Source organism: Oncorhynchus masou, chromosome 10 (assembly GCF_036934945.1).
Source record: "Oncorhynchus masou masou isolate Uvic2021 chromosome 10, UVic_Omas_1.1, whole genome shotgun sequence".
Lineage (NCBI taxonomy): Eukaryota > Metazoa > Chordata > Actinopteri > Salmoniformes > Salmonidae > Oncorhynchus > Oncorhynchus masou.
The window spans coordinates 1,955,677-1,983,482 of record NC_088221.1 but is presented as its reverse complement, the minus strand read 5'-3'; the positions used below and the strand labels follow the sequence as shown (position 1 = coordinate 1,983,482).

At 43.1% G+C, this 27,806-nt stretch overlaps 1 protein-coding gene across 2 annotated transcripts in view; it reads right to left on the bottom strand.

Moving 5' to 3' along the window:
- dachd (dachshund d) overlaps positions 1-27,806 on the bottom strand; it is a 331,847-nt gene that overhangs the window by 142,950 nt on the left and 161,091 nt on the right. For both annotated transcript variants that reach the window (XM_064975650.1, XM_064975651.1), the window contains exons 2-3: positions 19,724-19,839; positions 2,347-2,499 (exon numbers count right to left, since the gene is read on the bottom strand). In XM_064975650.1, the coding sequence (XP_064831722.1) occupies positions 2,347-2,499; positions 19,724-19,839 (269 nt within the window). The remainder of the gene's footprint in view (positions 1-2,346; positions 2,500-19,723; positions 19,840-27,806) is intronic.

The window sequence follows — 27,806 nt, the reverse complement described above, 5'->3', positions numbered from 1 at the left end:
AAATAACTATACTCTGTCACCATAACAGACATTTGACATCTTCCTAAGTCTGAGGGTGGTTTTAACCTTCCGGACCTGGAATTGCAAAAACTCGCAACCCAAGGCTTTTACCTATGACATGTAGTTAAATGCACTAAAGGGGAACAATGGTTACATACTGAAGATGCTCATCCCCAGAATCTTTTTACGTGTCTATTTTCAAAGGATAAAGCAAAGAATATGAATAACTTCATAGTTAAAAACAATATAACAATAAGGAAGAAAATGAAACGGACTCCACAAGAACCAATATCACTCCCTAAAAACACAACCTTATGGAACGATCCTTGGATAGCTTTTCACCATTCACTGATAAATTGGTCCAGATGGAAAACTAAAGGCATAGAAACGGTAAATCATTTGGGAAAGGGAAATACATGTATTTCCATGGCAGAACGAATACGTCATTTTGGACCAATGTAGATGGAGGGAAAGTTGGAGCATAACTAGCGAAATTACAGTTAATTAAAAGTTATGCTTAACCCATTATAAGCTAACGTATAGAATGCATTATAACAGGAGACACAATTCACACATTCTACAGCTCAACGGCAGAGTCATGTCATAATTGTAAAACAAATACTGACTCAATAATCCACGCTATAAAGTCTGGAAGTCGTGGGCGGAGCTAGAACGTTGGGTGTCAGAAGTATTATAATGTAAACTTATTTTAAATCCATCATTCTGCATATTTCAAGACATGACATAGGAGTGACATAGTGAGTTACCCAGTGGACTGGACAATTCTCTTCTCATCACTCATCTTGAAAACATGTATACTAAAAAACTGGAAATCAATCAGCCATTATTAACACATTGGAAAATATGATTTCAATATTGAAACTGCGTGGGCTACGGAGAGAAACAAAATGGTGAAGTTTCAGGCCATGTAGTGGAAAGTGACGTGGGCACTGGAGATGGGGGGGTGTGGGCTAGTGAGTCTGGGCAGGTGTGATGTAATTGATGTTTGTATGATGTTGTCATTTGTATGTGTATGTTTTGTATTGTTTAAAAAATATCAAATAAAACCGTACAACATTTTTTTTAAAGAATTGTGCTTCTTTGTTCATACTGCTTAGTACTTCTGTCGAAATGTATTCATGAATCGAGACACTTAGCAAGAGTAAGTGAATCGAAAACACTATTTAGCGAATCAAAGCTTTAGGGATTACATGGATCCTATAATTTGTAATGGGCTCATAATAATTCAACACTATATTATCATTTTCCGCAGTACACTAAGTGGCTCGGTGGCAATATTAGCTAAATCTGTCTGTATTTCTGGGCTAATAATTAATTGAAATGGCACATATTGAAAAAGCAATGATTAAATTAAAGAAATTAGAGACTGAGTTAATGGCTAATAGCTTTGGGATACAGTGTTTATGGATTAAATGTAGTATTTAACAATCTCAATGTTGTTTTTATATTGGATTTTACAGTGCAGTAGAGACAGAATGTACCATTGCATTACAAAGACTTAGACAATGTGTTTAGCTCTATATTCAAATGCACAACAATTGTACAAATAAATAAAAGGAAAACAAACATAGTTTGTAGCTGTTTCAACTGGACCTGCATTCTCTGAACTACCTACATTGGGCTCCACACTTGCAAGAATAGTTATGTTGGGTCTCCAGAACCTTGGCTTGACAGCTACTGTACGGGTGCATTGATTCTTGGAGTGGCGAATGTACAGCATTGTTTCAACACGAGCTGTATGTAGCTGAGATCTACAAACTCTGATCCTCGCCTTGCTTATGCGTGTGTGTGTCTCTGTGTCTGTGTGGTGTGTGTGTGTGTGTGTGTGTGTGTGTGTGTGTGTGTGTGTGTGTGTGTGTGTGTGTGTGTGTGTGTGTGTGTGTGTGTGTGTGTGTGTGTGTGTGTGTGTGTGTGTGTGTGTGTGTGTGTGTGTGTGTGTGTGTGTGTGTGTGTGTGTGTGTCTGCATATATATTCATACCTGCATTGATATCTGGATGCATGTCTTTGTGTGAGTGTGTGTGTGTGTGTGTGTGTGTCTCTGTCTGTGTGTGTGTAGGTGTGTCTCTGTTTGTGCCGTGTGTGTGTGTGTGTGTGTGTGTGTGTGTGTGTGTGTGTGTGTGTGTGTGTGTGTGTGTGTGTGTGTGTGTGTGTGTGTGTGTGTGTGTGTGTGTGTGTGTGTGTGTGTGTGTGTGTGTGCTTGTGTGTCTGTGTCTGTGCGTCTGCATATGTATTCATACCTGCATTGATATCTGGATGCATGTCTTTGTGTGAGTGTTCATGTGCGCTTGCATCTGTGTGTATGAAGGTCACACTGACTGACTTACCCACGCTGGAGCTGAGATCTCCGTTCTCGCCATCGGCCCCATGCTGGTTGGCGTTGCTGTGGTAGCTGCTCATCACCTCCAGCTTGATCTTCTTCACCTTCATGGCCTCGGCGATGGCTGCGTTGGCAGCTGCCGCCGCCGCTGCTGTCAGCCCTGGACACCCCGCACCAGAGAGAACAGGACACAGTTAGATACACACTTAGAATGCTATACTTCGTTGGTCTAGAACAAGGGGCGGCGGCATCTTTTTTAAAGGATTTTAAAAAGGTTTTATATTAAACATTGTGTGAATGATCTTAGAAATTATTCACACATAATGAACAACAAGCATTTACAAATATACATTTATTACGGAACTTTATCATAAAGTGTTGGGGCAATTTGCTGTGTACAAATGATTATAATCATGTTCAAGGCCCCGACCATCCACTCGGACCATGGCTGAATCTAGTTGTCTATTCCTGGTCTAGAGGTTAGAGCATCTTCCTACAGCACATATACACCTGTGTACCCCAGTCCCACTGCCATGTTGTCACACACTTCGTGTTACTCTTCTGTCTGTATCCTACAGTATCATGAAATATGTACGCATCAAAATAAATGTGTCGTCGGAACGTCAAAGAGATAAGATAACCATTCATGCATACATACAGCATATTACATACTGAATATGTACAGTATATAAATCAAGAATACAACTATACATACACTACATTTCAAAAGTTTGGGGTCAATTAGAAATGTCCTTGTTTTTGAAAGAAAAACACATTTTTTTGTCCATTAAAAAAACATCAAATTGATCAGAAATACAGTGTAGACATTGTTAATGTTGTAAATGACTATTGTAGCTGAAACCCTCAAATGCTGATGCTTCAGATACTCAACTAGTTTAAAGAAGGCCAGTTTTATTGCTTCTTTAATCAGTATGACCATTTTCAGCTGTGCTAGCATAATTGCAAAAGGGTTTTCTAATGATCAATTAGCATTTTAAAATGATAAACTTGGATTAGCTAACACAACATGCCATTGGAACACAGGAGTGATTGCTGATAATGGGCCTCTGTACGCTTATGTAGATATTCCATTAAAAATCTGCCGTTTCCAGCTACAATAGTCATTTACAACATTAACAATGTCTACACTGTATTTCTGATCAATTTGATGTTTTTTTAGTGGGCAAAAAATGTGCTTTTCTTTCAAACACAAGGACATTTCTAAGTGACCACAAACTTTTGAACAGTAGTGTATATACATTTAATTACAAACTTATTATATACTGTATTAAAAATTAAATACTTGAACAGAAAACATGTTGGCGTAGCATGGATCACAAACATGACAAATATCCCAAAACACAAAATACCAGTCCCATGTTCTATGAGAGGAGCTTTTCATGCTGCTGACAACACCACAACGTTACTATGTAACTCTACACAGCCTGTTCCCCCACTGGCTGGTAAACATGACATCTTATGACATGAAATAGATGTTCATGCTGCTGACAACATCACAACGTTACTATGTAACTCTACACAGCCTGTTCCCCCACTGGCTGGTAAACATGACATCTTATGACATGAAATAGATGTTCATGCTGCTGACAACATCACAACGTTACTATGTAACTCTACACAGCCTGTTCCCCCACTGGCTGGTAAACATGACATCTTATGACATGAAATAGATGTTCATGCTGCTGACAACATCACAACGTTACTATGTAACTCTACACAGCCTGTTCCCCCACTGGCTGGTAAACATGACATCTTATGACATGAAATAGATGTTCATGCTGCTGACAACATCACAACGTTACTATGTAACTCTACACAGCCTGTTCCCCCACTGGCTGGATAACATGACATCTTATGACATGAAATAGATGTTCATGCTGCTGACAACATCACAACGTTACTATGTAACTATACACAGCCTGTTCCCCCACTGGCTGGTAAACATGACATCTTATGACATGAAATAGATGTTCATGCTGCTGACAACATCACAACGTTACTATGTAACTCTACACAGCCTGTTCCCCCACTGGCTGGTAAACATGACATCTTATGACATGAAATAGATGTTCATGCTGCTGACAACATCACAACGTTACTATGTAACTCTACACAGCCTGTTCCCCCACTGGCTGGTAAACATGACATCTTATGACATGAAATAGATGTTCATGCTGCTGACAACATCACAACGTTACTATGTAACTCTACACAGCCTGTTCCCCCACTGGCTGGTAAACATGACATCTTATGACATGAAATAGATGTTCATGCTGCTGACAACATCACAATGTTACTATGTAACTCTACACAGCCTGATCCCCCACTGGCTGGTAAACATGACATCTTATGACATGAAATAGATGTTCATGCTGCTGACAACATCACAACGTTACTATGTAACTCTACACAGCCTGTTCCCCCACTGGCTGGTAAACATGACATCTTATGACATGAAATAGATGTTCATGCTGCTGACAACATCACAACGTTACTATGTAACTCTACACAGCCTGTTCCCCCACTGGCTGGTAAACATGACATCTTATGACATGAAATAGATGTTCATGCTGCTGACAACATCACAACGTTACTATGAAACTCTACACAGCCTGTTCCCCCACTGGCTGGTAAACATGACATCTTATGACATGAAATAGATGTTCATGCTGCTGACAACATCACAACGTTACTATGTAACTCTACACAGCCTGTTCCCCCACTGGCTGGTAAACATGACATCTTATGAACAGTGCTCCGGGCAGCCGAGCGGAAATGGAGGAAAACTCGCCTCCCTGCGGACCTGGCATCCTTTCACTCCCTCCTCTCTACATTTTCCTCCTCTGTCTCTGCTGCTAAAGCCACTTTCTTCCACTCTAAATTCCAAGCATCTGCCTCTAACCCTAGGAAGCTCTTTGCCACCTTCTCCTCCCTCCTGAATCCTCCTCCCCCTCCCCCCCCTCCTCCCTCTCTGCAGATGACTTCGTCAACCATTTTGAAAAGAAGGTCGACGACATCCGATCCTCGTTTGCTAAGTCAAACGACACTGCTGGTTCTGCTCACACTGCCCTACCCTGTGCTCTGACCTCTTTCTCCCTCTCTCTCCAGATGAAATCTCGCTTCTTGTGACGGCCGGCCGCCCAACAACCTGCCCGCTTGACCCTATCCCCTCCTCTCTTCTCCAGACCATTTCCGGAGACCTTCTCCCTTACCTCACCTCGCTCATCAACTCATCCCTGACCGCTGGCTACGTCCCTTCCGTCTTCAAGAGAGCGAGAGTTGCACCCCTTCTGAAAAAACCTACACTCGATCCCTCCGATGTCAACAACTACAGACCAGTATCCCTTCTTTCTTTTCTCTCCAAAACTCTTGAACGTGCCGTCCTTGGCCAGCTCTCCCGCTATCTCTCTCAGAATGACCTTCTTGATCCAAATCAGTCAGGTTTCAAGACTAGTCATTCAACTGAGGCTGCTCTTCTCTGTATCACGGAGGCGCTCAGCACTGCTAAAGCTAACTCTCTCTCCTCTGCTCTCATCCTTCTAGACCTATCGGCTGCCTTCGACACTGTGAACCATCAGATCCTCCTCTCCACCCTCTCCGAGTTGGGCATCTCCGGCGCGGCCCACGCTTGGATTGCGTCCTACCTGACAGGTCGCTCCTACCAGGTGGCGTGGCGAGAATCTGTCTCCTCGCCACGCGCTCTCACCACTGGTGTCCCCCAGGGCTCTGTTCTAGGCCCTCTCCTATTCTCGCTATACACCAAGTCACTTGGCTCTGTCATAACCTCACATGGTCTCTCCTATCATTGCTATGCAGACGACACACAATTAATCTTCTCCTTTCCCCCTTCTGATGACCAGGTGGCGAATCGCATCTCTGCATGTCTGGCAGACATATCAGTGTGGATGACGGATCACCACCTCAAGCTGAACCTCGGCAAGACGGAGCTGCTCTTCCTCCCGGGGAAGGACTGCCCGTTCCATGATCTCGCCATCACGGTTGACAACTCCATTGTTTCCTCCTCCCAGAGCGCTAAGAACCTTGGCGTGATCCTGGACAACACCCTGTCGTTCTCAACTAACATCAAGGCGGTGGCCCGTTCCTGTAGGTTCATGCTCTACAACATCCGCAGAGTACGCCCCTGCCTCACACAGGAAGCGGCGCAGGTCCTAATCCAGGCACTTGTCATCTCCCGTCTGGATTACTGCAACTCGCTGTTGGCTGGGCTCCCTGCCTGTGCCATCAAACCCCTACAACTCATCCAGAACGCCGCAGCCCGTCTGGTGTTCAACCTTCCCAAGTTCTCTCACGTCACCCCGCTCCTCCGCTCTCTCCACTGGCTTCCAGTTGAAGCTCGCATCCGCTACAAGACCATGGTGCTTGCCTACGGAGCTGTGAGGGGAACGGCACCGCAGTACCTCCAGGCTCTGATCAGGCCCTACACCCAAACAAGGGCACTGCGTTCATCCACCTCTGGCCTGCTCGCCTCCCTACCACTGAGGAAGTACAGTTCCCGCTCAGCCCAGTCAAAACTGTTCGCTGCTCTGGCCCCCCAATGGTGGAACAAACTCCCTCATGACGCCAGGACAGCGGAGTCAATCACCACCTTCCGGAGACACCTGAAACCCCACCTCTTCAAGGAATACCTAGGATAGGATAAGTAATCCTTCTCACCCCCCCCCTCCCCCTTAATGATTTAGATGCACTATTGTAAAGTGGCTGTTCCACTGGATGTCAGAAGGTGAATTCACCAATTTGTAAGTCGCTCTGGATAAGAGTGTCTGCTAAATGACTTAAATGTAAATGTAAATCTTATGACATGAAATAGATGTTCATGCTGCTGACAACATCACAACGTTACTATGTAACTCTACACAGCCTGTTCCCCCACTGGCTGGTAAACATGACATCTTATGACATGAAATAGATGTTCATGCTGCTGACAACATCACAACGTTACTATGTAACTCTACACAGCCTGTTCCCCCACTGGCTGGTAAACATGACATCTTATGACATGAAATAGATGTTCATGCTGCTGACAACATCACAACGTTACTATGTAACTCTACACAGCCTGTTCCCCCACTGGCTGGTAAACATGACATCTTATGACATGAAATAGCTTTGCAGCAGGTTAACTTGTAGACGAGATGTTGTTTTGTACATGTGATTGCTATGCACGTGTTGCTGGCTCTCTCTCTCCCAACTAACACTGTATTGACGTCACCGTGTGCTTTGATAGGAACAGATGAATTCAGGAAAACATATATGCAATGGCATGCCATTATTTCTGTTCATGGGCGGGGGGTTGTTGTATGTGCGTGGAAGTGTGTGTTTGTGTGTGTGTGTGGGGGGGGGTATGTGTGTGTACAGTGCCTTCAGAAAGTATTCATATCCCTTATCACTTATTCCACATTTTGTTGTTGTTTTTTGTTTTTTTCACCTTTATTTAACCAGGTGGGCTAGCTGAGAACAAGTTCTCATTTACAACTGCGACCTGGCCAAGATAAAGCCAAGCAGTGTGAACAGACAACAACACAGAGTTACACATGGAGTAAACAATAAACAATAAACAAGTCAATAACAGTAGAAAAAAGTAGTCTATATACAGTGTGTGCAAAAGGCATGAGGAGGTAGGCAATAAATAGGCCATAGGAGCGAATAGTTACAATTTAGCAGATTAACACTGGAGTGATGAATGATCAGATGTTTATGTGCAGGTAGAGATACTGGTGTGCAAAAGAGCAGAAAAGTAAATAAATAAAAACAGTATGGGGATGAGGTAGGTGAATTGGGTTATTTACAGATGGACTATGTACAGCTGCAGCGATTGGTTAGCTGCTCAGATAGCAGATGTTAAAAGTTTGTGAGGGAAATAAAAGTCTCCAACTTCAACGATTTTTGCAATTCGTTTGAGTCACAGGCAGCAGAGAACTGGAAGGAAAGACGGCCAAATGAGGTGTTGGCTTTAGGGATGATCAGTGAGATACACATGCTGGAGCGTGTGCTACGGGTGGGTGTTGCCATCGTGACCAGTGAACTGAGATAAGGCGGAGCTTTACCTAGCATGGACTTGTAGATGACCTGGAGCCAGTGGGTCTGGCGACGAATATGTAGCGAGTGAAGGAGGCTTTGTTGCGAAATAGAAACCGGCTCTAGATTTGATTTTGGATAGGAGATGTTTGATATGAGTCTGGAAGGAGAGTGTACAGTCTAGCCAGTCACCTAGGTACTTATAGATGTCCACATATGCTAGGTCGGAACCATCCAGGGTGGTGATGCTAGTCGGGTGTGTGGGTGCAGGCAGCGAACGGTTGAAAAGCATGCGTTTGGTTTTACTAGCGTTTAAGAGCAGTAGGAGGCCACGGAAGGAGTGTGTTAGAGCTTGAATTGTAAATGGTTTATATTCATACACACAACACGCCATAATGACAAAGTGTATGTTGATTCTGTACAGGCTTCCTTTTTTCACGTTGTCATTTAGGTTAGTATTGTGGAGTAACTACAATGTTGTTGATCCATCCTCATGTTTCTCCTATCAAAGCCATTAAACTGTGTAACTGTTTTCAAGTCACCATTGGCCTCATGGTGAAATCCCTGAGTGGTTTCCTTCCTCTCCGGTAACTGAGTGAGGAAGGACTCCTGTATCTTTGTAGTGACTGGGTGTACTGATGAATAACTTCACCATGCTCAAAGGGATATTCAGTGCCTGCTTTTGTTTTGACCCATCTACCAATAGGTGCCTTTCTTTGTGAGGCATTGGAAAACCTCCATGGTCTTTGTGGTTGAATCTGTGTTTGAAATGCACTACTCGACTAAGGGACCTTACCAGTGGTGTAAAGTACTTAAGTAAAAATACTTAAGTATTACTTAAGGGGCATCTGTACATTACTTTACTATTAATATGATAACTATTATTATAACTTTTACTACATTCCTAAAGAAAATAATGTACTTTTTACTCCTTACATTTTCCCTGACACCCAAAAGTACTCGTTACATTTTGAATGCGGAGCAGAACAGGAAAATTGTCTAATTCACGTACTTATCAAGAGAACAACCCTGGTCATCCCTACTGCACCTGATCTGGTAGACTCACTAAACACTTAGTTTGTGAATTTTGTCTGAGTGTTGAACTGTGCCCCTGGCTATCCGTACATTAAAAAAGCAAGAAAATATTGCTGTCTGGTTTGCTTAACATTAGACATTTAAAATTATTTATACTTTAACTTTTGATACTTAACTATATTTAAAACCAAATATTTTTAGACTTTTACTCAAGTAGTATTTTACTGGGCGACTTTCACTTTTACTTGAGTCATTTTCTATGAATGAATCTTTACTTTTACTCAAGTAAGACACTTGGATACTTTATGGGTACAATTATCTGGACCTTCCAGATAATTGTATGTGTTGGGTACAGAGATGTGATAGTAATTTAAAAAGCATTTTAAACACTACTAGTCAGTCAAAACAACATATTATGGGATGGCAAACAGGATGCATGTTTTTGAATAATGTGGAAATTGAGCAAGTACAGGTGATTAAACTGCTAGGTGTAAACTCCCTGGATTGCAAACTGTCATGGTCAAAACATATACATGCAATGGTAGCTAAGACGGGGGGATAGGTCGTTCTGTGATAAAGCGTTGCTTTCTTTACATTGCTATAAACAAACGAGTCCTATAGGCCCTAGTTTTGTTGGACTACTGCCCAGCCATACGGTCAAGTGCCACAAAGAGGGACATAGGCAAATAAGAGTTGGCCGACAACAGAGCAGCACGGCTAGCCCTTTGACGCAGGAACAAATACTTGAGGATAAAGCCCTGACCTCAATCCTATGGGAAATGTGTGGGCAGAACTGAAAAAGTGAGACTCAGTTACCTGCCTACAAACCTGACTCCGCCCTTGCTGTCTCTGCCTGGCCGGTTCCCCTCTCTCCACTGGAATGCTCTGTCTCTAACTCTATTACAGGGGCTGAGTCACTGGCTTACTGGTGCTCTTGCATGCCGTCCCTAGGAGGGGTGCGTCACTTGAGTGGGTTGAGTCACTGACGTCGTCTTGATGTACCCCCCCTTGGGTTGTGTCGTGGCAGAGATCTTTGTGGGCTATACTCGGCATTGTCTCAGGATGGTAAGTTGGTGGTTGAAGATATCCCTCTCTTTAACTCTCCAAGTTAAACAATTTAAAGGCAATGCTACCAAATACTAATTGAGTGTATGTAAACTTCTGACCCACTGGGAATGTGATGAAATAAATAAAAGCTGAAATAAATCATCCTCTCTACTATTATTCTGACATTTCCCATTCTTAAAATAAAGTGGTGATCCTAACTGACCTAAAACAGGGACTTTTTACTTGGATTATATGTCAGGAATTGTGAAAAACTGAGTTTAAATGTACTTGGCTAAGGTGTATGTAAACTGTAGATACTACATTCCATTAAATAGCAGTTCAACCAAGACGCTGAGGTAAAATGGTGTGCCGCTGAAAGATTTAAAAAAAATCTGCCCTGAAACAAACAGTGTACATATGGAATTTGGTTGACATGTAGACTCTTGACAGGACAAGCCAACATATGAGTCTATCTTAGCTGTCACATTTCAGAGGTGTGACTTGAGAGCAGCTATTAGCTGTGTGACGTAAGTACAAGGAGAGGCAGAAATGGAACATGTACCTCTAATTCACAACACACACACATAAATGTACACACACTAATCTCCTCTCTCAAGCAGCAGATATGCAGATGGCAATAGCCACTCTGAGCCACTGACATGGAGGTGCATATCATGTACAGCCTTGTTTGCATCTTAAAATATATTGGGACCATATTGACAAACAGTACACATCTTGTCACTGAGGGCCCTCTCATTTGCACTGGCTGCTCTGCTGTTCCATATGCATAGAAACGACACACACACACACACACACACACATACACACACACAGGCTTGGTAAGAAGGTGATACTTCTCTCCACATAATAAATGTGGCCACTGCCCAGCCTGAAGGTCACCTTTAATTTCTGCCTAATGGCTGAGAGTCAACTGTTTTCCAAATGAGACGTATGCAGAGCAGACTACAGAGTAAATATTGAAATCACCTCCGGGGCTGTTGCTAAAATAAATTCCTCCACAAATCAGGTGCAGCTCCAAGGACTGTTAGAGTTCAGCATATCTCTGATGCATTGTGATGTACGCATTAGGAATGTATCTTTCACCTACAGTGTAGGACTGACGTACACTGAGTATAGCAAACATTCAGCAACACCTTCCTAATATTGAGTTGACCCCCCCCCCCCCCGTTTGCCCTCAGAACAGCCTATATTCTTCGGGGCATAGGTTCTAGGAGGTGTCGAAAGCATTCCACAGGGATGCTGGCCCATGTTGACTCCCAAGCTTCACACATTTATGTCAAGTTGGCCTGATGTCCTATGAGTGGTGGACCTTTCTTGATACACATGGGAAACTGTTGAGCGTGGAAAAACCCAGCAGCATTACAGTTCTTGACACAAACTGGTGGGCCTGGCACCTATACACTGTTCAAAGGCACTTAAAACCTTTGTCTTGCCCATTCATCCTCTGAATACCACACATACACAATTGTCTCAAGACTTAAAAATCCTTCTTTAACTTGTCTCCTCCCCTTCATGTACACTGACTGAGGTGGATTTAACAAGTGACATCAATAAGGGATCATAGCTTTCACCTGGATTCACCTGGTCAGTCTATGTCATGGAAAGAGCAGTTGTTCCTAATGTTTTGTCCACTCAGTGTATATTGTGAATAAAAAATGTGATCAAATAATCAGCAATATAATCCATTGTGATGTTGAGAGAAATTACTGAAAGGTGTGTCTGCCAAGAGACACTTTTTGGCAGAACATTTTACAAGTTTTACAAAAACTGGCAAATTTACCAAGCTCTGCCAAGAGGCGGACCGAAACGGACTTGGTCTCATTTGAGGCAGATGGATTCAAACAGGTAGATTATCCTCTTTATCATTTTCAATCCATCACACTGTCCACCCACCCACCCCGAACCCCCTCCTTCCAACCCCCACACTATCTACATAGAACATGTGACAGACTCTATAAATCGAAACCTTTGTTCCTATAATTGCTTCATTTCAGCTGATCAATTGTCACTTGCTCATACAGTAACTCGCACCCACCTAACACTCAATCTAATAAGGAGGTATCAAGATCTCCTAACTATTAAAATGACTGGACGTCTAAATGTGAAACGGCCCATCCCACTCCCTACTCTTAATCTGCATTCATTACTATGTAAACAAAATGATCCCGTCATCATGGATTCTAAATGTCGAACGGCCCATCCCACTCCCTACTCCTAATCTGCATTCATTACTATGCAAACAAAATGATCCCGACATCATGGATTCTAAATGTGGAACGGCCCATCCCACTCCCTACTCCTAATCTGCATTCATTACTATGCAAACAAAATGATCCCGACATCATGGATTCTATATGTCGAACGGCCCATCCCACTCCCTACTCCTAATCTGCATTCATTACTATGTAAACAAAATGATCCCGACATCATGGATTCTAAATGTCGAACGGCCCATCCCACTCCCTACTCCTAATCTGCATTCATTACTATGTAAACAAAATGATCCCGACATCATGGATTCTAAATGTCGAACGGCCCATCCCACTCCCTACTCCTAATCTGCATTCATTACTATGCAAACAAAATGATCCCGACATCATGGATTCTATATGTGGAACGGCCCATCCCACTCACTACTCCTAATCTGCATTCATTACTATGCAAACAAAATGATCCCGACATCATGGATTCTATATGTGGAACGGCCCATCCCACTCCCTACTCCTAATCTGCATTCATTAATATGTAAACAAAATGATCCCGACATCATGGATTCTAAATGTCGAACGGCCCATCCCACTCCCTACTCCTAATCTGCATTCATTACTATGCAAACAAAATGATCCCGACATCATGGATTCTATATGTGGAACGGCCCATCCCACTCCCTACTCCTAATCTGCATTCATTACTATGCAAACAAAATGATCCCGACATCATGGATTCTAAATGTCGAACGGCCCATCCCACTCCCTACTCCTAATCTGCATTCATTACTATGCAAACAAAATGATCCCGACATCATGGATTCTAAATGTCGAACGGCCCATCCCACTCCCTACTCCTAATCTGCATTCATTACTATGCAAACAAAATGATCCCGACATCATGGATTCTAAATGTCTAACGGCCCATCCCACTCCCTACTCCTAATCTGCATTCATTACTATGTAAACAAAATGATCCCGACATCATGGATTCTAAATGTCGAACGGCCCATCCCACTCCCTACTCCTAATCTGCATTCATTACTATGTAAACAAAATGATCCCGACATCATGGATTCTAAATGTCGAACGGCCCATCCCACTCCCTAATCCTAATCTGCATTTCATTACTATGCAAACAAAATGATCCCGACATCATGGATTCTAAATGTCTAACGGCCCATCCCACTCCCTACTCCTAATCTGCATTCATTACTATGTAAACAAAATGATCCCGACATCATGGATTCTAAATGTCGAACGGCCCATCCCACTCCCTACTCCTAATCTGCATTCATTACTATGCAAACAAAATTATCCCGACATCATGGATTCTAAATGTCGAACGGCCCATCCCACTCCCTACTCCTAATCTGCATTCATTACTATGCAAACAAAATGATCCCGACATCATGGATTCTAAATGTGGAACGGTCCATCCCACTCCCTACTCCTAATCTGCATTCATTACTATGCAAAAAAAATGATCCCGACATCATGGATTCTAAATGTGGAACGGCCCATCCCACTCCCTACTCCTAATCTGCATTAATTACTATGCAAACAAAATGATCCCGACATCATGGATTCTATATGTGGAACGGCCCATCCCACTCCCTACTCCTAATCTGCATTCATTACTATGTAAACAAAATGATCCCGACATCATGGATTCTAAATGTGGAACGGCCCATCCCACTCCCTACTCCTAATCTGCATTCATTACTATGCAAAAAAAATGATCCCGACATCATGGATTCTATATGTGGAACGGCCCATCCCACTCCCTACTCCTAATCTGCATTCATTACTATGTAAACAAAATGATCCCGACATCATGGATTCTAAATGTCGAACGGCCCATCCCACTCCCTACTCCTAATCTGCATTCATTACTATGCAAACAAAATGATCCCGACATCATGAATTCTATATGTGGAACGGCCCATCCCACTCCCTACTCCTAATCTGCATTCATTACTATGTAAACAAAATGATCCCGACATCATGGATTCTAAATGTCGAACGGCCCATCCCACTCCCTACTCCTAATCTGCATTCATTACTATGTCAACAAAATGATCCCGACATCATGGATTCTAAATGTCGAACGGCCCATCCCACTCCCTACTCCTAATCTGCATTCATTACTATGTAAACAAAATGATCCCGACATCATGGATTCTAAATGTCGAACGGTCCATCCCACTCCCTACTCCTAATCTGCATTCATTACTATGCAAACAAAATGATCCCGACATCATGGATTCTAAATGTCTAACAGCCCATCCCATTCCGTCTCCTAATCTGCATTCATTACTATGCAAACAAAATGATCCCGACATCATGGATTCTATATGTGGAACGGCCCATCCCACTCCCTACTCCTAATCTGCATTCATTACTATGTAAACAAAATGATCCCGAAATCATGGATTCTAAATGTCGAACGGCCCATCCCACTCCCTACTCCTAATCTGCATTCATTACTATGTAAACAAAATGATCCCGACATCATGGATTCTATATGTGGAACGGCCCATCCCACTCCCTACTCCTAATCTGCATTCATTACTATGTAAACAAAATGATCCCGACATCATGGATTCTAAATGTCGAACGGCCCATCCCACTCCCTACTCCTAATCTGCATTCATTACTATGCAAACAAAATGATCCCGACATCATGGATTCTAAATGTCGAACGGCCCATCCCACTCTCTACTCCTAATCTGCATTCATTACTATGCAAACAAAATGATCCCGACATCATGGATTCTAAATGTCGAACGGCCCATCCCACTCCCTACTCCTAATCTGCATTCATTACTATGCAAACAAAATGATCCCGACATCATGGATTCTAAATGTCGAACGGCCCATCCCACTCTCTACTCCTAATCTGCATTCATTACTATGCAAACAAAATTATCCCGACATCATGGATTCTAAATGTCGAACGGCCCATCCCACTCCCTACTCCTAATCTGCATTCATTACTATGTAAACAAAATGATCCCGACATCATGGATTCTATATGTGGAACGGCCCATCCCACTCCCTACTCCTAATCTGCATTCATTACTATGTAAACAAAATGATCCCGATATCATGGATTCTATATGTGGAACGGCCCATCCCACTCCCTACTCCTAATCTGCATTCATTACTATGCAAACAAAATGATCCCGACATCATGGATTCTAAATGTCGAACGGCCCATCCCACTCCCTACTCCTAATCTGCATTCATTACTATGTAAACAAAATGATCCCGACATCATGGATTCTAAATGTCGAACGGCCCATCCCACTCCCTACTCCTAATCTGCATTCATTACTATGCAAACAAAATGATCCCGACATCATGGATTCTATATGTGGAACGGCCCATCCCATTCCGTCTCCTAATCTGCATTCATTACTATGCAAACAAAATGATCCCGACATCATGGATTCTATATGTGGAACGGCCCATCCCATTCCGTCTCCTAATCTGCATTCATTACTATGCAAACAAAATGATCCCGACATCATGGATTCTATATGTGGAACGGCCCATCCCACTCCCTACTCCTAATCTGCATTCATTACTATGTAAACAAAATGATCCCGACATCATGGATTCTAAATGTGGAACGGCCCATCCCACTCCCTACTCCTAATCTGCATTCATTACTATGCAAACAAAATGATCCCGACATCATGGATTCCTTCAAAGTCCCCTTTAAAAATTCAGACAGCCAGACTCATCTCATAGACACACACAGAGACAATCCTCTTTGGCCACAAACAAACAGCACAACAGGGTCATGTTCATTAGGGCAGGCAACATTTGAAAAAAATCATTAACAGGAAAGACAAAATGTGTGCTTCTCATTGGACCAGGTAGTCAGTCCATCGCTGCTTCAGTCCATTTCCTTTCATTTGGTGCATAATGCACATGATCCAGTGTTGCGTTGTACAGAGACGGCCACACCACACCAGCTGGAAGAAAAATGGCATTTTGCTGAGCGCCGCCCCCATTTCAACAAATGGAGAATATCACGGAAGGAGAGTTGGAAAACAGGGAATAACGGTGACAAGGTCTGATAGTAGCCCTCGAAGCAGCTGTCATATTAAATAATAATGAAGCGTCTATTAATATGCAAAGGAAGTGGCAGCCTCGACTGGCTGAATGCTGCCATGCCTCTGCATATTGTCAGGATCTTCATCGTTAATTAACATGGGAAGCTGCCCATAACCTGCCCCCAATGTCAGGACATCTCTCTCTTACGCCCACCCTGATGCCACAGCCCTCCGTAACACCAACGTGCGCAATTCAATTACATAAAGTCAGTATTAACTCCTCATCGGTACACAAAAGAAAGACGGACTTTTGCAGCTCTTTTGCCCTTCTCTCTATAGAAAGGCAGTGCTTTATCTACTGTGTAATGTCACTTTCTTCGTATCTGAAGGGCACCCACACCCACATTAACACGCACAAAGTGGCGCAGAGTGGCGCAGCGGTCTAAGGCACTGCATCTCAGTGCTGGAGGCGTCACTACAGACCCTGGTTTGATCCCGGGCTGTATCACAACCGGTCGTAATCGGGAGTCCCATAGGGCGGAGCACAATTGGCCCAGCGTTGTCTGGGTTAGGGGAGGGTTTGGCCAGGGTCGGCCGTCATTGCAAATAAGAATTTGTTCTTAACCGACTTGCCTGGTTAAAAAAAAGGTTAAAAAATAAATTTAAAAAACGTGCACACAAAAGTGCACGAAAGCACACAATGCATGCGCACGCACACACACACACACACACACACACACACACACACACACACACATAAAGGGTGTTTCATTAAATGGAAACCACAGCAAGCGGCACTGGTGTAAGGTGCAAAACATACACATATCAAGAATGTCTCTCACATAAAAATTCTCTCAAAAGATGAGTCCCTGATTCATTGTGAGGAAAGCATACTTTCAAAATGTACTGTACATCCACTTTCGCAAAACATCAAAAGTGCCCATTTTCAAAGATTGTTCAACCAATCTCTGTCACCCTTTGAAAAGCTTGCTGTGGGAAATTAAAACAAACAAATCACCGCCCCAAACAAAACGTATATTACAGTGAGTGGAGTTTCCATGCATTAGTTATGGCACTTCACTTGAAGCCCCCAGGCAGCCATGGGAGATTAGGTTATTGGGTGATTTGCCGGATTTGGTGCAATGCATCATGGGGTGAATTTTCCGGGCTCATTTTTGTTAATTGGAGTCACCTGCTCGGCGAAGACGTGGGGACTGGGTAGTCAGCGGAGAGATCGATGGGGAACTTCATTTGTAAATCTAACATCAGGAGCAACAATTACATGCCACTGTGTACAAAACATGTCATTTTATTCTCTCTTTTTTTGCTGCACGTATTAACGACGCAGTGTGTTATCCGTTATCCAGTGCATGGAATAACCAAATATTTGGGTAATGCTTTTTAAAGGGGATCCATTGGTTTAGAAGTCTTTTTGGTGCTCGGGGGTGTATGACGTGCCAACTGCAATAACCATTCACGACAGCGTGCAGTGTCAGTTTTGTGATGGATCGATTCATGTGTTTGGACACATGCAAGAACGTGTGTTCCATTGCTAGTAAAATAAAATACATATGATCTATATGATCACTTGCATCATTTTGAAGTGTAAATTGTGGTAACTTTGTTACGAACTTGTTCTTAAATATGTACAATAATCAAACCACAGAAGCCAGTTAGGGAGAAAGTTCAGCCATCTTCTCTTTTGCAGCACCAAACAGAAAGGCAGTTGCACCAAAAAAAAACTATATTACTTTATCTCTCTCCTCTGAATACCCTGACTAAATGTCAAGATCATAGACTCCCTCCAGGCTTAAAGGGGAGGGATACCAAAAGGCTGTTCTGTTGCTTTATGTTCCACTAAATAAAACCATGGCTTTCTCATCTTTGCTGTTCCAAATAGCCTTTGGGTCCAAACAAGACACATGGAGTCTGTGACATCACCACACTCCCAGAGTTCAATGCTGGGTGTTGATCTGTGAGCCTCCATTATTAAGGACGTAGCCAATTTGTGTCTGCTATTGAATTTGAAACACTTCTCAGATGCATGTTTTTATTCTGGCTTTGAAAGAAAGAGATGAGACAATGTGTACGTATGTAAGGCAGGAAGCTTGTCAGAACTACTCGAGTGCAGCAAAATCTTGGGTTGCGGAGAAAACAGCAAATTATATGCACTGTAGTTGTCAGGGTTTCTTTCTGCTTGGCTTAATACAGCAACAAATAAGAGTTAAGAAAACCCTAATCACTGTACAATATTAGTAAAGAAGGAAAAAGGAAAAGAAGGGAGAAAAGAAATATGTAAATCAGAGCACTTACATCAAAGCCGTCACAATGCAACCAGCCACAAACAGAACAAAAGCATTAGCTGCAATAAGACTCGCCCGGGGGCACATTTGTGAACAAACGGTTGTTGTTGATTCTTGTGGTGATAAAGCTTGCTTTAGCATCAACCATGCCTATGTACATACACCAGTGGAGTGGAATTAATCACACTAATTAGAATGCTCTCAAGGCGAAACGCAACATCTACTGAAAATAATCAGAGAGAAAAGGATGCCACTACAATTTATTGGAGTGGCATCTCCCTCGGTCTCTCTCTCTCTCTCTCTCTCTCTCTCTCTCTCTCTCTCTCTCTCTCTCTTTCTCTGAGTTTAGGATCAGTTTTGTGTAAAAGAGTTGAAATGAGCAACTGGTAGTGGTGTGTTTGCATGTGTCACTTTGCTCTGCTTGCCTTTAAGAAGACAGATTCGAGGGAGGTGGGGAGAGCTATGGGGATGTTGAGGGTATGGAGGATTGTTTCAGTGGCGAGAGTGTGTTTGTGTGTAAACACTTAGTGTGTGTGTAAGAGTACAAATGTGTGTGTGTGTGTGTGTGTGTGTGTATACATGCAGCATATGCAAACGCATGTGCTTATGTATATGCCTGTCTGTTTGTGTGTAACTACAGTACACACCTGAGGATGGGAATGTTCCAGGGGACATGAGGCCGGGGACAGAGTGTGGCATGATGTGTGGGTTCTCTGGTGATGTCACACTCTGGCTCCTCTTAGGAGGTCTGCCCGGTCTGGAGCTGGAAGAGACAGAAGAGAAGGGGATTTAACTTTTGATGTCTTCTATTGAGACTTACCTAAAAACACCACAATACCCTTCTGTGAAACCTCTCCCACTCCACCCTAAAAAAGTCCAAGACAATGATGGAAAGGGAGGATTTAAGAGGGACAGGATAAGCAGGTGTAGACCGGGGGAGATGAGGGAGACAAGAGGGGATGAGTAAAGGAGAGATTGGCAAGTGAAAGAGGGTGAAAAAGAGAGACGTTGCAGAGAAAGATGACAGGTGGGAGGAAGAGGTAACAAGGATAACACCTGAGATGAAGAAGAGATATAGAGATGAGGGAGATAGAGAAAGACATTTAGGGAAGGAAGATGGATGAAGAAAGACATGCAGAAATAAAGAGGGATGAGAGATGGAGAGGTGGGGATGGGAGAAGGAGAGAGGGTGAGAGGGGGAGGGGGAGAAAGAGAGGGTGTGAGGTGTTAACATTTTGGACCACTCCAGGATGTATTTCCATTCCAGAAAGCCAACACAACATGGTACTGTAAGTAGCTATCTGCCACTCCAACATAATAGACTTCCCATAACTAATTAGAGTACATGCTGCATTCCTTTGCTTTTTTGAAGATCAACCACTTTTGTATTCATAATTCATCGGCCAAACCTCGTTACCTGCTCCCATGTATTATTATCTCAGCACACTATTTGAATTCCCTCGTTTGCATATACTAAAAGTTAGCCATCGCCTCTGCATTCTGGCAGCCTTCTCAGCCTGGAAATTACATGTTAACCTGATATAATTATTGCAGTCAGGCCACACTATTGATTTATGGGACTTTGAAAAAAAAATGCATGTGTAGTTGGTAATGAATGATATTTTAAGGTTCTTCAGGAAATTAAAAGCCACTGGCTGCCTTGGGAAATGTTCCTCTTGCTTGATTTAATGCAACGCCGTAGCTTGGAGGTGGTGGAGAGACGAGGTGATTTGGTGATTCAGACCTGTTGGACGTTTCTGATGGGCCCCCTTTAATTACTGCAAACGAGAAGGGGCACAGACTTGGAAGTGATAAATGACTCCTCTGGCTTACTGTTGTAGAAGCAGAAAAAGCCTTCAGAGCTGATGTTCCCTGGGTATGTTTATCCCCCATATCTTACTCAGTCGCGTATTAATAAGTATCACAATCGATATCTACTCTAGTTGGATTAGTTATAGTTACAAAAAGCCTATGGGGTTGAATCGTAATACTATGTGACGTGTTTCAGGAAACTAAGAGTATGTCACAAGTCACAACTTTACAGGAAAGACATTTGAATGTTTATTTGATTTTTTTCTCAAAATGTGTTTTTTTGGCAGAAATGCCTCCTGGAACATTTGAACTTTCATGTACCTTAACAACAAAAATGTATGCCATCTGTAAATACGAAGAAAGTTATTAAATTACGAGTCCAGTTGGTTTAGCCACAGAAAAAGACAGGAACCTTTCCACTAGCCATGATTGGCTGAGATAATGAGGGGCTGGATATGCTGAGAGATGATTTTCAGATTGTTCTGCGGTGCAGCATATTGTGTCTATAAAATGAACTGCTCGTTATGTGTAATCCTTTCTACTGCATTTTTTTTTTATATATTACGTTAGCCATGGAGAACTGTAAATATGTTGCTACTGCTCTCAATAACATTGCAATAACAAGCGCTATCGACAAAGGTCAGAGGGAAAAGGCTATGATGGACTAATTTCAGGAGGACGATTCTTATGGCATTGCACACGGTCAGTGTGAACCAGAGTGACTTGACACAACGGACCAAGCAAGCTGTACAAACAAAACGGAAACTGTGACAATAAGTCTAGTACAAACTCGGACCCAGGCGCAGAGAAACACAGCAGGCAGAGGTGAGGGTAAATCCAAAACGTTTACTGAAGTATTCACAGAAAAAAAAGCAAGTGCACATGAGTTCAATACAAAACAAGATGAGAAACCTGAGCAACCGACCCAGTTCCAGAGTCCCAAATAGTCCTAAACCAGGTGAACCCAATAATTCGAATCAGAACCCAGGACCGCTCCTCAAGGCCGTAACCCTCCCAGTCCACGAGATACTGAGTCCCCCGCCGGATCTGATGGCTGTAGAGGATGCCTCGCACCGTGTAGGCTGGCTGTCCCACTATCATGCGAGACGGAGGTGGAGGCCGAGTGGCCGGAACCAGTGGACTGGATACCACAGGCTTGAGTCTGGAGATGTGGAAGGTGGGATGAACCCTCACGGACCGGGGAAGACGAAGACAATAGGCCTCTGGATTGATGCACCGTAGAATCTTGAATGTCCCAATGTACAGGGGTGCCAACTTCCTAGATTCTATGCATAGAGGCAGGTCCCTAGTAGAGAAGCCAGACCGTCTGGCCTGGAGGCAGGAGGTTGATGGCACAATCATAGGGAATGGAATGTGAGGAGGTCATTTGCTGGCTCTTTATTTGCTGAAGGCATGACCCAAATCCCAGTAATCCCGAGGTATGCAGGAAAGATCAGGCTCGTAACTCCCAGCCAGAGGAACACTAGAGTTGGAAGTCTTCAGACGAGCAGGACCGGAAAGGTCTTGAGATTTGCTGGCAGGTGAACTGGCATGAAAGATTCCATCCCAGAACTCTTCCTGAAGGCCAGTCAATCTGCGGATTATGGGTGGAAAGCCACGGATGTCCAAGAACCAGGGGAAGTTCAGCAGAGTGCACCAGATGAAACTGGATAAGCTCCACATGGTCATCCAGAACTCGTAGCTGAATAGGAATGGTGAGTTGCTTCACCTTCCCAGACTCTAGGGGTTGACCATCCAGTGCAGTGGCCGACAACGGAGTGTCCAGTTTAGTGACTGGCAGCCTCTGATGGCGAGCTAATGTGCGATCCAGAAAACAGGCAGTAGCCCCAGAGTCTATAAAAGCAGAAATGTCCAACTGCCCATTGTCCCACTGCATGTTGGCTGGAAGCAAGGTGCATGCCGTGTCGGCAGCTTGAGACTGTATCTGACTCGCCAGTATTCTCCCGTTTACTGACGAGTCATCCCGTTCTCACGTCAACTCGGGACAGGAGGCCCGGAAATGTCCAGACTGTCCACAGTATTGGCAACGTTGCTCGTTAATCCTGCGCCTTCACTCCAGAGCGGAAAGTCTTGTTCGTCCCAATTGCAACCACACCTCGGGAAGGATATCAGGGGGAACCAGAACCGAAATGAGAACTTGAGATACCGGACCAGCAGGCAAAGCATAAGGCAATGGCCCAAATGAATAATCGCTTCCCTTAGCAGAGCTGGAAACACTGGAACCAACTCGGGAATCCATCCGTCCTGTCATGACAACGTTCCGAAGCCGGTGTTCAATCCAGATGGCCAGAACAATAAGCTCTTCCAGAGTGTCAGGGTTGTCCCGGGAAGCAAGTTCATCATTGAGAACCTCGCAGAGTCCGTTCTGAAAGTGAAGTGCCTCTGTATTCAAACCACTCTCAGCAGCGAGCAGCCGAAAATCAATGGCGTAATCCGCTACGCTCCGGCTGCCCTGCCAAAGCGCAATGAGTCTTTGAGCAGCATTCCGGCCACTGATGGGGTGATCAAAAACCCTCCTCATCTCCTGGGTGAAGCTTTTCCAATTGAAACAAATGTCTGATTGCTGCTCCCATATGGCCGTGGCCCAGGCCAGAGCCTGTCCTGAGAGCAAGGCAATGACATATGCCACTCTGGAATGCTCAGTGGGAAATGTTGATGCCTGCAGCTCGAAGACCAGCAAATAGTGGAGCAGGAACCCACGGCGACTCCCAGGATGCCCCTCATAGTTAAAGCTTACTGTTAGCTAGCTAGCTGACGTTAGGTTTCTGGCTCGTGAGCTAACATTGTGTATGATGTGTGTAGTAATATTATCTCAGAGAGCCAATTGCATTTCTAGTTATAGCCTAACATTAGCTAGCTAACTAGCTAAAATTTGACCTCTTTGGTTAACTTTAGGTAGCTATGACAATCAGTTTGTATTGCTAGTACTCTATGGATCAGGATTATGGTTCAATGTTTAGCTAGCATGTCTAAACAAAAGACTCCACTTCGCCGGATGCTTACATGACCCATCAAGTTAGCCAGGTGTGTCTGACGGTGATTACAGCCATCTATTGTATAATAATACTAACATATTTGTATTTGGAATTTGTCTTTCAGCATCAGAACACGCCTGTCTCTCCTCCACCAGTCATACAAGGAGAATGGTCTAATGCCTCCAATCAAAAAGACCTGTAGAACACACCTGACTCTCCTTACCAGTCATACAAGGAGAATGGTCTAATACCTCCCATCAGAAAGACCTGTAGAACACACCTGACTCTCCTCATACAAGGAGAATGGTCTAATGCCTCCCATCAGATAGACCTGTAGAACACACCTGACTCTCCTCACCAGTCATACAAGGAGAATGGTCTAATGCCTCCCATCAAAAAGACCTGTAGAACACACCTGACTCTCCTCACCAGTCATACAAGGAGAATGGTCTAATGTCTCCCATCAGAAAGACCTGTAGAACACACCTGACTCTCCTCACCAGTCATACAAGGAGAATGGTCTAATGCCTCCCATCAGAAAGACCTGTAGAACACACCTGACTCTCCTCACCAGTCATACAACGAGAATGGTCTAATGCCTCCAATCAGAAAGACCTGTAGAACACACCTGGCTCTCCTCACCAGTCATACAAGGAGAATGGTCTAATGCCTCCCATCAGAAAGACCTGTAGAACACACCTGACTCTCCTCATACAAGGAGAATGGTCTAATGCCTCCCATCAGAAAGACCTGTAGAACACACCTGACTCTCCTCACCAGTCATACAAGGAGAATGGTCTAATGCCTCCTATCAAAGCGAGAGCTGTCCCAAGCAAGCACAGGTTACACCTGAAGTATGAGGACTTGCAGCGAGTTGGGAACTTCATCAATAACTATGCAGAGGATAAGTCAATAATAATACCAGGAAACAATCACTTTGGTGGGAAGCTGCCGCCATCTCTTGTGACAAAAGCAGTGGTGTGGCATCTCTACAATGATTCGATGACAACAATTGTTATGTAAAGCATAAACAAAACATCTTTAGATTATTTCCTTTACCTCCAACACGATTGGCACTACTTGTATTGATCTCACATTACTTCTGTATTTTCCAGAGGTACGTGAAGGTGGGCTGTCTTTCCTTGAGAAATCTGTGAAGAAAATCTCTGCGCCACATCTCAAGCACTAAACCCAGGACAGACCTGTGCTGGCAGTGCAAGAGGAACAACTATCAGGTCTTCAGATCTGCCAATCTGCCAAAAGCTGTTAAATCAGCAAAGCCGAAGAAGCAAGAGCAGCATCTCCTGCTTGTTCAGAGTGAGCGGTCTGTCTACCTGGAAGATGGTTGCTGATTGCTAGACCACCAGTCAAGACCTGCAGTTGTCTCTGGGGGCCCTACTGAACCAGCAAGCAAAGACATCAGGATGCATTACATCTTAGATTTTGCTCAACAAGTAAGCAACATTTATTCCTTTATACTGATTAAGGACATATATGCACTACCGTTCAAAAGTTTGGGGTCACTTAGAAATGTCCTTGTTGTTGAAAGAAAAAAAAAACAATTTTGTCCATTAAAATAAAATAAAATAGATCAGAAATACAGTGTTGACATTGTTAATGTTGTAAATGACTATTGTAGCTGGAAATGGCAGATGTTTAATGGAATATCTACACAGGCGTACAGAGGCCCATTATCAGCAACCATCACGCCTGTGTTCCAATGGTACGTAGTGTTAGCTAATCCAAGTTTACCATTTTAAAAGGCTAATAAATTGTCATTATATCATATATTAAGCATGAATCAGTTAAATTAGGCATTGAACTTGAACCCTGTAACAATCCCGAATCTAGCTGTCAGACAGTTGTTAGTTTTGAGATCTCAGAAATGTAGTGTTATGTGATGAAAACAATTTTGATGGGCACACAAATCCAAAATAATAAATGCAATAGAAAAATCGAATGCTTCTAACCGAAAGAGTCAGCATACCTTGATACTTAAAACCTAAAATCGATACTGTCATTAACGTGGTTCTTCAATAATTATGCATAATACTTGTTGGATGTGCATTTGGAGTAGAGCGGTTTAAATACATTGTGATAGCTTCAGATATCATCATCTCATCCAGGAAGGACTGTTCTGAATGACGGCCAAGTGATTAACAGCTGTTGTGATAGTGCATGCAATGTAACAACATCCCAAGTGCAGTAAAAAAAAAAAGTGTTTGTGAGGAATGTCCAGAATATTCTAGTGTGTCATTCGTTATGCCGGTGAAGATGGTTGTGCCTGGATCCACGTTGGATCTAATATCCCTGGCGAATTGAGGTTGACCATCTATGGTTGTCTGCTTGATTTACAGCAGGGTAGATTTAAAAGAGAAAGCTTAAAGGTCATGAGTTCATGTTTTCATATGTTTTTGTGCCTTGGATTGGACCCCGAGTCGACTGTGTGCAATTGTGCTCTTGCCCTGGATATAATGACAATAAATGACGTAGCCTAGTGGGTTTTTTTTCACAATATGAATTGGTAATGAAATAGCATGACAAATACATGTTCTATTCCACGTTACACCTGCAATTTGAAACAATACATGGGTCTTGAAGTAGCCTATTTGAACTTGCATTTGGAGCTCAGATATCCAAGCACTGGAATAGGCCTACCTCAATGTGGTGGTTGAAAAGTCCTTGTAATTATTGTAGACAATTTATACATTATCCTGTGACTTCATCTTTGATCAGTTTTTGTGATTGTAGGGTGTTGAACTTCTCTGTTGCGGTTATTATAAGGAAGACAACATCTCATTCAACTTTCCATACAAATCCTTCCATTAAAAAAGGAAGCTGGTTTCTGGTCACTTTCTCTTTCTAAAAACAGCGAGAGTGAGATTAATGCTACCGCTATTAACGGCTTCATTATGTGTGCCTGCGTCGCCACATAGACCACAGAAAGATCGCCATGCATGCATCCAATCTATTTAGTCTAAAATCTAGTTTGTTTAAAAAGGCCCCCGAAATTCCTTGAATTTGACTTGCTAATGGCTGTATGAACCCTGCTTAAATGATGCATAGTCCTAGGTCATCGTTTTCCAAACTCGGTCCTCGGGACCCCAAGGAGTGCACGTTTTGGTTTGTGCCTTCACACTACACAGCTGAATCAAAGCTTGGTGATAAGTTGATTAATTGAAACAGTCGTGCAGTGCTAGGGCAAAAACCAAAATGTGCCCCCCTTGGGGTCCTGAGGACCAGGGTTGGTAAATCCTGTCCTAGGCCTCTGTTGTTGCATAGGTGAAGTTATGGGTCAATTTGCATAAATTACATTTTATTCCTCAAAGTACACATATGGAACTGCATGGAAATATTTTATTTCTGTTTCAAACCATTTATAAATGTTGATCCCCATGTCACACATTGGCCTGATTGTTTAAAGACCCATATATAGAGCGTGTGAGCGGATCAGACATTTAACTGGACACACAAAAAACATAATGCACTTTGTACGTTGAGGCGCTATGCCTTTTTAGGGCTTTTAAACTCCAACTCCTCTCCTAATGTACCAAAAGTCTGTGGATTTTGTCAGTGTACATACATTAGAAAGTTTATATTAAATGAAATGAAAGTATAGTGGCTGGTGGGGATGTACTTGGGGAGAGTGGGTCCACAGAGAGACTGAAGTGAGATGTGTGGAGGCCACATACCTACAGTACTTCAGAAAAGTGTCTGATGCCCTGCCAGTAATCTCATCCCAATCCCTCTCCACTCTCACCAACAACCACCATTGAATGTTAGCAATAATGACAAACAAGGAATAATGATGACTCCACATCTTATCCCAATCTGTCCAGAACTCTTATTCATTTTACAGCAGATTTGCAAGTCACAAAAATAATTACAATTACATTGTAGGATAATTAAATCCTTCCTTCTC